Below are 9,965 nucleotides of genomic sequence, written 5' to 3'. Positions count from 1 at the left end.
CCCCCCCCCCCCCCCCCATGCTCAAACGTGTGTGGTGTACCTGTGTGTATTTTTGTTATTGTTTATGTATAGTTTTGCTGTTGGAAACTCAATATTTCCAAAAAATTCCTAAAAACTTTTTTTTCCCACAAAACACAGTCATGTGACCGCGGGCTGTGTGGGTGGGGACCGGTTGGAAAGCGATCTGATTGGCTCCCGTCGCCTTGTTTGAATTGTTAAGAGCCAATGAGAGCTCTTTCTAAGATGGCCGCCAGAGACAAGATGGCGGCCGTCCCCGGGGCGAAAGGGACACAGAAAACAGCAACAACACGCAACAGGTATCACAATTTGGGATTATTTGGATGAGATGGTCGCCGTGGAGACGCTGGGACGACAGGATCGATGGAGGACTGGACTCCCGGTAGGTTTCTGGTATTATTCTACATCTGTTCGTCATCGCTGTAAATCTGAAGGAACGATGATTATTTAAAGGAAGCGGAAGTGAATCACAGAGAAGTGATCTAATAAAGTACACCATGTTCATAGTAAATACAACATGTGTGTATTTTAATACTCTAAATAGGTCTGCATGTTGTATTTGTAGAGCACATGTCCGCAGCCTCACAGTGCTTTACATAAACATTTAAAAATAGTACAAATTAATACAAAAGTAAGAAGAGTTAACCCTCGGTCGTCCTCCCGTCATCCATGAAAATATAACCCATTTTGGTCTCTTTTTTTCAACATTATTGACGCTTTTTTGACGTTTTTGTCACTTTTTCAGTGTTGTGGGTGCTTTTCTTGATATTTTTGATGTTGACATTTTCAGCGCTTTTTTCGACGGCCCATTTTTGGGACACGTCATTTATTTATTTTACTGAAAACGGGTCAAATTTGACCCAAGGGACAACATGAGTGTTGAGTCCAAAACAGATGAAAGACCAGAATAAAAGAACAAATCCCAGTCCGGTGCCGGGACCTAAACCCAGCGTGGAGGAGGAAGGTGTCTGGCATGATTTAAAGGAGCAGAGCGTCGTTTCAGATATGCGGAGCACAGAAACTGAACCCCCTTTTGAGTTCTGGTTCTAGGGATGGACTGCCCACAATCCATCATGGCCCCACCAAGACCTGATTGGTTGGGTTAGGCTCTGACCTCGAGGGGTTAAAATAACATGATTGATTCCACCCAACGCTCTCTACCAAGTACTAATCTCTACTTTCATTAATTTTGGGGCGTCCTATTCAATTTTATAGCATTGTAAAACAAATGGAAGTGTTTTTTAAATAGTATTGAGTAAAAGTTGACATATTCCAGTCTGTGATTATCATCAACATCCATTCCTTTAATTTTAGTCTCAATAATTCCCAATTTATGCTTTTCTAACTCAAACATTAGGGATCATTTCCTATAAATGAGGTTTATTGACCGTAAATTCCAAAAATAACTTTAACACTAAAGTTAATAGGTTAGTGTTACGTAGTGTTGAACGTCAAAAAGGTGACAATCGCTGAAAAAAGGGACAAAAAAACATTAAAAAAAGTTAAAAACATAGATAAAAAGTCTTTAAATGTATAAAAAGGGCGTCACGGTTGTTGAAAAAAGGGACAAAAGCATGAAAACCTCCACGGTCCAGCCGGCGACATCCTGGTCCCAAGCTTGCCCCCTTAATCCCCAGACCACCAGCGCCCCCTAGAGGACGATGGAGTCCCGGACTAAGACAAGAGTACACGACTGCTTTTAACCATCAACTCGTCCTTCAGGTCAACCTTTTCCATCATTTGCATCTTTTTTTAAACCTGAGCTGCTTTAACAACAAACCTCATTTATATCAAATTATACGCAAGTGTTTTGTTAAAAAATTCTGAAATTATCAATTATTTTGACTGATAGTTAAGATCACACACAAACACACCTGGAATCACCCACACACACACCTGGATTCAAACACACACACAAACACACCTGGACTCACACACATACACACACACACACATACCTGTACTCCCACACACACACCTGTACTCACACACACACACACCTGGACTCACACACACACACCTGGACTCACAGACACACCTAGACTCACACACACACACACACCTAGACTCACACACACACACACACACCTGGACTCACACACACCTGGACTCACACAGTCACACCTAGACTTACACACACCTGGACTCACACACATCTGGAATCCCACGCACACACACCTGGACTCACACGCACACACACACCTGGACTCACAGACACACCTGGACTCACACACACACACACACCTAGACTCACACACACACACACACACACCTGGACTCACACACACCTGGATGGTGTGGCTATATGCTGGAAATTTCAATTTTCCTGGGGGAGTCATTCCAAAAGGATTAATAAAGAGAGTCTACATCTGAGTCCAGGTCTTTGCTTAAAAAGCATGGGGGACAACAGGAGGACAACCTGAAGACAACCCAAGGACAACATGGGGACAACATGGGGGACAACAGGAGGACAAAATGAAGACAACCCAAGGACAACATGGGGACAACATGGGGGACAACAGGAGGACAACATGAAGACAACCCAAGGACAAAATGGGGGACAACAGGAGGACAACATGAAGACAACCCAAGGACAACATGGGGACAACATGAAGACAACCCAAGGACAACCCAAGGACAACATGGGGGACAGCAGGGGGACAACAAAAAGACAACCCAAGGACAACATGGGGGACAACAGGAGGACAACATGAAGACAACCCAAGGACAACATGAGCAACATGAGAACAACATTAGAACAACATGGGGGTTAAAAATCTCTGGTCTAGTGTAGATATCAGACCCCTGAGTTGGAACAGAAGACACGTGAGGCAGCGTTTTATTTTGAAGGACGTCGGCAGACCTTTATTGGGGTTTTTGGCGTGTTTGTGTCTGCTGGAGCCGTCAGGGTCTACTGGATGGTCTCTGAGGTGCTCACCACCTTCCCGTCCACGAGCTCCTCCACCACCGTGATCACTTTGGTTTTGGTACTTTTGGTGATAACAGAGCCGCCACTGGTGCCTCCGGCGCCACTGCCGCTGCCGGCGCCGGAGAGGTTGGAGGTGGAGGAGGAGGAGGAGGAGGAGGAGGTAAAGGAGGCGGATTTGGAGCTGCAGGAGAGGGAGGCACAAACACCACGATCAGGGCTTCATTCAGAACACCATGCATTCTCAGAACAATAACTGTGAGAATATGTATCAGCAGTGGTCTAAGTCTTAAGGACTAATAAAGGGAGTCCAAGTCTAAGTCTGAGTCTAAAGGACTAACAAAGAGAGTCCGAGTCTAAAGGACTAACAAAGAGAGTCCGAGTCTAAAAGACTAATAAAGAGAGTCCAAGTCTAAGTCTGAGTCTAAAGGACTAACAAAAACAGTCAGACTCTAAAGAACTAACAAAGAGGGTCTTAGTCTGAGTCCGAGTCTAAAAGACTAATAAAGAGAGTCCAAGTCTAAGTCTTAGTCTAAAGGACTAACAAAGAGAGTCTAAGTCTGAGTCTGAGTCTGAAGGACTAATAAAGAGAGTCTGAGTCTTAAGGACTAATAAAGAGAGTCTGAGTGTTAAGGACTAATAAAGAGAGTCTGAGTCTTAAGGACTAATAAAGAGAGTCTGAGTGTTAAGGACTAATAAAGAGAGTCCGAGTCTAAAGGACTAACAAAGAGAGTCCGAGTCTAAAGGACTAACAAAGAGAGTCCTAGTCTGAGTCTCTAGGTCTTATTTGACCCTAGGAACATCCGAGAGTCCGAGTCTCACCTGCCGCCGCCGCTGCCGCTGCCACCGCCGCCGCCGCCGCCCTCCCCATCGAGCAGCCTCCTGTACTCGGCGATCTCCATCTCCAGTCTGGTCTTGATGTCCAGCAGCATCTGGTACTCCTGTCCCTGTCTCTCCAGGTCTGCCCGGAGCTGCATCAGCGACTGCTCCAGGTTGCTCACCTGCATCTGGTACCCGTTGAGCTGCATGGCGTAGCGGCCCTGCGTCTCCGCCAGCGTGGCCTCCAGCGAGCCTTTCTGCAGGACGGGGGACACACAGAGACACTGTAACGGACCGGGAGGAGCACTCGGATCCTTCATGGAAGGAAAAGTACTTGCACCACGTTGTTAAAAAGTACTCTGTTACAGTACGTCCTGCAGTACCAGGCGGTCAGTACCACCAGGAACATGCAGTCAGAGTAGTAAGAGTAAAGAAAGAGAATAAACTACTGTGTTTAGGGTTACTGTATAAAGTAACTGAAGTACCTAGTGACTAAAGTAACTAGTAACTAAAGCTGTCAGATGAATGTGGTGGAGTAGAAGTAGAACATGGAAAGAAAAGCCTGAAGTACGGTACAAGTACCTCAGCCTGTGTACTCTGTCAGAGTGCTGCGGTGCTCTGTCAGACAACTGCAATGCGTGTACTGCTGTACTCTGTCAGAGGGATACGGTGCGTGTACTGCGTGTACTCACAATGCTGAGCTGTGACTGCAGTGCTGCGGTGCGTGTACTGCGTGTACTGCGTGTACTCACCATGCTGAGCTGTGACTGCAGCTCTATCTCCAGACCCTGCAGCGTCCTCTTCAGGTCCGTGATCTCCGTCTTGGACGTGCTGAGCGTCTCCGTGCTGGCGGCGACCTCCTTGTTCAGCGACTCGGACTGGAGGGACACGGCAACATGGCTTATTTTTAAATATTCAATTAATTTTCAGCTTTTTCAAAAACATATTAAATTAATATTCAACATGTTTTTAAAAACAACTTTTCTTTCTCAAAAAATCAACTTTTATTCAACATTTTTTTTTTTTTTTTTGATATTCAGACTGTTGTCCCCCTTTTTTCTTAAATATTGAGACGGGAGTTTTCAGACCAAATGGGGGGCAGCTACACCCGGTGCGTCTGCAGGTGAACTTGGACCCGTTGACGTGATAAAAAGAGAGATGACCACGTCACCAGAGTTGATTCAGCGGTCCGTACCTTGGACTGGAACCAGGCCTCCAGTTCTTTGCGGCCCTTGTTGGCGACGTTCTCGTAGTGCTCCCGGACCTCCTCGATGATCTTCTGGAGGTCCACGGCCGGAGCGGCGTCCACCTCCACGTTCACCTGGCCGCTCATCTGCGTTCGCGATGCCAGCAGCTCCTGCACACAAACACAGGGGGACGCGTGAGATCAGAGGAGAACCAAGACCAGAGAAGACCTAGTTTCATTTACAGGTCCCAGAAATCGCACACGCTAAAGCTCATATCGGGACTGGTTCTAGGGGCTGGAATTCTGGACCAAGGCTGAATTTGGGAAAACAGACTTCAGATACAGTATTAGGGACCTCTAAGGTCTATATAAATAGACTTCAGATACACTAAGGTCTATATAAATAGACTTCAGATACAGTATTAGGGACCACTAAGGTCTATATAAAGAGACTTCAGATACAGTATTAGGGACCACTAAGGTCTATATAAAGAGACTCCAGATACAGTATTAGGGACCACTAAGGTCTATATAAAGAGACTTCAGATACAGTATTAGGGACCACCAAGGTCTATATAAAGAGACTTCAGATACAGTATTAGGGACAACTAAGGTCTATATAAAGAGACTTCAGATCCAGTATTAGGGACCACTAAGGTCTATATAAAGAGACTTCAGATACAGTATTAGGGACCACTAAGGTCTATAAAAGAGACTTCAGATACAGTATTAGGGACCACTAAGGTCTATATAAAAGAGACTTCAGATACAGTATTAGGGACCACTAAGGTCTACACAAAAGAGACTTCAGATACAGTATTTGGGGTCGTTCAGGGCTCTCACCTCCTCGTGGTTCTTCTTGAGGAAGATGAGTTCCTCCTTCAGCCCCTCGATCTGCATCTCCAGGTCGGTCCGGCTCAGAGTCAGCTCGTCCAGGACTCTCCTCAGCCCGGCGATGTCGGCCTCCACCGACTGGCGCATGGACAGCTCGTTCTCATACCTGCGGGGGGGACAACGAGGGAGGAGTGTGTTTAGCTGATACTAGCCCTTCATGCTAGCCCTCCATACTAGTGCTTTATAGTAGCCCGGTCTACATCCCGATGCGGATTTCAGCCTTTCATACTACCCGCTACTCGCTCTCAGTGCTTTCTACGCACATACAATTCATCCATCACATCGCCCATGTTTGGGAAACGGACCGCTGATGGGATGCTATCTTATCAGGAAAACTACATTCAGGGAAAACGTCGGCTTTCACCCCCGGTCTGCATCACACACGCGCTGAAGGAGTTCGGAGAGAGATCGATTGCGACTCGTTGACAAATGACAGACTTACTTCATCCTGAAGTCGTCGGCAGCCAGCTTGGCGTTGTCGATGGAGAGGTAGATGCCGCCGTTGATCCTGGTCGCCTCCTGGATCTGGGGGAGGACAGAAAACACTGTCAGCTGTTCATCCTTTAACACACCTACTCATGTTTTAAAGTCCCATCCACATAGAGGGAGAAGTCCCTAAAGGCATCAGGGAACCCACCAATCTGTACATTTAGAAGTCCCTGAAGGCATCAGGGAACCCACCAATCTGTACATTTTGAAGTCCCTGAAGGCATCAGGGAACCAATCAATCTGTACATTTAGAAGTCCCTGAAGGCATCAGGGAACCAATCAATCTGTACATTTAGAAGTCCCTGAAGGCATCAGGGAACCAATCAATCTGTACATTTACATTGATGCCTTTTGGTTTCTGAGTTTTGGTTTTTTTATGTGAATTACAGCACACATTCTCACTCCTATCTCATAAAATATGGATGCCTAAAAAAACGGAAACCAGGTGTGTAACTAGAGTTAAAAATACATTTTCAGTTTTTGGCCCTGATCCACATTTTAGAGACCGAACAACTTATCCAGAAAATCATATGACATAACAACACACATGGGTCACACATGTGCACACATATACACACATATCTCATACACATGCACACATATATATCACACATTTGTATCACACATATATATCACACATATACACACATGTACACACACATAAACACACATGTCACACATATACACACATATATTACACACATACACACATACTTAAGAACAGTATTAAAAATCCTTCCCAGAAATGCAATGACCATAAGGTGGTACGATTGTAAACTGTGTGTAGTGATGATAGTGAAAGAGTGCAGTAGATCATGATAAAATACTAACTATGACTGTAAAATATTAACACAATAACCCATAAACTGACTGAGTGAATAAGAATAAGAGCACTATGTAACATGGAATAAGTTCTAAGAGGTAAATAGAGGTGTTAGGACCCCGGTCCAGGTTATGTAAGAGGGCTGATGGAGCCAGTGAAGACGTTGAGGTGGACCTACCTTCCCCTGCAGCTCTGCGATGGTGGCGTAGAAGTGGCTGTAGTCTCTGGACGACGGGCCCACCTTGCTCTCCAGGAACTGTCTGATCTTGAGCTCAAGGTCGCCGTTGGCCTTCTCCAGCTTGCGCACCTTGTCCAGGTAGGTGGCCAGGCGGTCGTTGAGGTTCTGCATGGTGGCCTTCTCGTTGGCAGAGATGTCGGCACCGCCACCGCCGCCGCCGCCACCACCGGCACCGCCACCGCCTCCGGCGCCAAAGCCAAAGCCACCTCCTGCTCCGCCGCCGCCACCGCCGCCTGCTCCGAAGCCATAGGAAGCTCCACCGCCGCCGCCACCAAACATGGACATGGAGGAGCCGGCGGAGGAGATTCTGACACCAGACCCTCCAGATCCTCCGTACATGGATCGGCTGCTGCCGCCTCGCATGCCCCCGCCGCCGCCGCTGCCCCCGCCGCCGCTGATGGACTGGGAGTAGTACATGTTGTGTCTAGGAGTGAAAGCTGTCTATCTGCTTCAGGTGCTCGGGAGAGAGTGGAGACGCTCAGAGAGAGCAGCTGACATTTTATACTGTTGTTTGTGTGAAGAGGCGGAGGGAGAGGGCGGCGAGCGCATGCCGAACATGGGAGGGGACACCGGTCCTGGTTTAACTCAACGGTGATCATGCGAGGTTAACGGGACCTTGGGTGTGTCTGAGAAATTTGGAATCCACTTAAAGAATCGCCTGAAGGTGCAGGCTACATGCAGAAATTCTTTGTCAGGCCAACTCTCGTTTCCTACAAAGAGCAAGGAGATTAGATCTGCAGGGCGAGTTCAGACACAGGAGGCACGTAGACCTCCAGGTCCAGCCCAGCCCCGCATAGAAGAAGCAATCAATCACTCCACGGTTGAAAAGAAAGGGCCCTCCGCAGAATGGCCTCAATCTGTTATTAGAGTTTTGAGTTGAAAGGTGGGGAACTTTTGGCAGCCTGTGATTGTGTCCTGGCTCAAAGACTGGATCAGGGTCTTTGTCAGCAGCCGGATCTGGAGCAAACAGCTGAGGACAACAAGCAGAGCCTGTTTGCACACTTTGACCCGCATGTTGTCCTCGGGTCAAACTGATCAACGTTCTTTTACCTACCCAAGTGTAACTACTCTAAATGACATGATCCGATCAACACAATGTCGGACAAAGCTTCGGAAACTTCAAAAACTAATTTAAAAGTAAAAAGAAATTGACAAAGAACTTTGGGAAACGTTACAAAAGCGTCGTAGTAAACGCCGGCCAAAACAACGGGGACATCGAACGCCCCACGCCAGCCACGACAACGGGACGGTTGCGGTTAGGAAGAGAAACACGCAGAAAGGAACCGCAACACGCGGGACGCGATCCCTGGTCTCCGGGGTGAAAGTCCTGTGTTGTTTGACCCGTCCCCCGTCCCCCGAACAACACCCTTAAGCAGATTTTCGTCTTTTCAAGACTACTCACTACCGTAATGGTTCTGTGATCCTCCCGTTGAAACACGTTACTTCACACTTTACAGTCGACACAAGAAAACAACGACAGTAACGCGACGTGAACACAGATCAACAGATTAAATAACGGGACCATTTCACCTGCCGTGTGCACTCTTTAAAAATATGTTATGTTTTATGTTCTTTACAGAAAATAAACCAAGGCCAATAAGTTGGAGTTAAGAAGAAATAATAAAAGCATCATTTCTCTTTTAGCTGACTTTGAAAACGGGTCCCACACCCCTGAACACAACATGAGGGTTACGCCAATGAGATGAAACTCAACAACTTTTTGGGTGTAGTAGTACACACGTCTGACATTGTGTAAATGCAGGCTGAGGTAGTAGTATGTCGGTGTAGTAGTACACATGTCTGACATTGTATAAATCCAGGTTGAGGTAGTAGTATTTGGGTGTAGTAGTACACACGTCTGACATTGTATAAATGCAGGCTGAGGTAGTAGTATGCAGGTGTAGTAGTACACACGTCTGACATTGTATAAATGCAGGCTTAGGTAGTAGTATGTAGGTGTAGTAGTATACAGTACATGTCTTACATTGTGTAAATGCAGGTTGAGGTAGTAGTATTTGGATGTAGTAGTACACGTGTCTGTAACCTGAGAGCTGAACCCATGGGAACACGCCGGCAGCAGAATACCACGCAGACACACCCACACACACACACGCACACACGCACACACGCACACACACACACACACACACACACACACCAACACTCGTGTCCTTTAAAGTGAACGACATCGCTCCGGGGACACACTCATAATCGCTCTCTGAACCCTTTGAAGATCTCCGCCCGTTGTCGTGTGATCGCTGTAATTACACCGTCACATGTCTCGACACGTTTGGAACGGCAGTTACACAAAAATAAACGTTCACACACACACACACGCACACACACACACACATAACTGTTGTGGTTGTCTTGCCTTATGGAAACAATTATTAATTTCATCAGCTTCTCCCAGCGCGCCATCCAGAAAATTAGGACTAGTCCAAATAAAGACTCAACGATTAAAGGTTTTTGTTAATTTTGCATACCTGTGTTGTGTGTGTGTATATATGTGTGTGTATACAGTATATATATATATATATATATATATATATATATATATATATATATATAT

The 9,965-nt window shown here is 46.4% G+C and overlaps 2 protein-coding genes across 3 annotated transcripts in view; one reads left to right on the top strand and one right to left on the bottom strand.

Moving 5' to 3' along the window:
- The window catches only part of LOC117958254 (keratin, type I cytoskeletal 13-like), a 12,363-nt gene extending 4,414 nt beyond the window's left edge, over positions 1-7,949 (bottom strand). Inside the window, exons 1-7 of one of the 2 annotated variants that reach the window (XM_034894568.1) lie at positions 7,334-7,942; positions 6,286-6,368; positions 5,793-5,949; positions 4,959-5,120; positions 4,516-4,641; positions 3,767-4,020; positions 2,866-3,128 (exon numbers count right to left, since the gene is read on the bottom strand). In XM_034894568.1, coding sequence (XP_034750459.1) covers positions 2,930-3,128; positions 3,767-4,020; positions 4,516-4,641; positions 4,959-5,120; positions 5,793-5,949; positions 6,286-6,368; positions 7,334-7,810 — 1,458 coding nt within the window. In that variant the 5' untranslated portion in view covers positions 7,811-7,942 and the 3' untranslated portion in view covers positions 2,866-2,929. Of the gene's footprint in view, positions 1-2,865; positions 3,129-3,766; positions 4,021-4,515; positions 4,642-4,958; positions 5,121-5,792; positions 5,950-6,285; positions 6,369-7,333 lie in introns of those variants that run through there. The other variant, XM_034894569.1, reaches the window with a different exon arrangement.
- Positions 1-9,965, top strand: part of LOC117958237 — an 859,617-nt gene that overhangs the window by 789,117 nt on the left and 60,535 nt on the right. The window lies entirely within an intron of this gene.

This window comes from Etheostoma cragini, chromosome 15 (genome assembly GCF_013103735.1).
Source record: "Etheostoma cragini isolate CJK2018 chromosome 15, CSU_Ecrag_1.0, whole genome shotgun sequence".
In the NCBI taxonomy this organism is placed as follows: Eukaryota; Metazoa; Chordata; class Actinopteri; order Perciformes; family Percidae; genus Etheostoma; species Etheostoma cragini.
The sequence above is the reverse complement of the archived record's forward strand: the minus strand, read 5'-3'. Positions and strand labels throughout refer to the sequence as shown.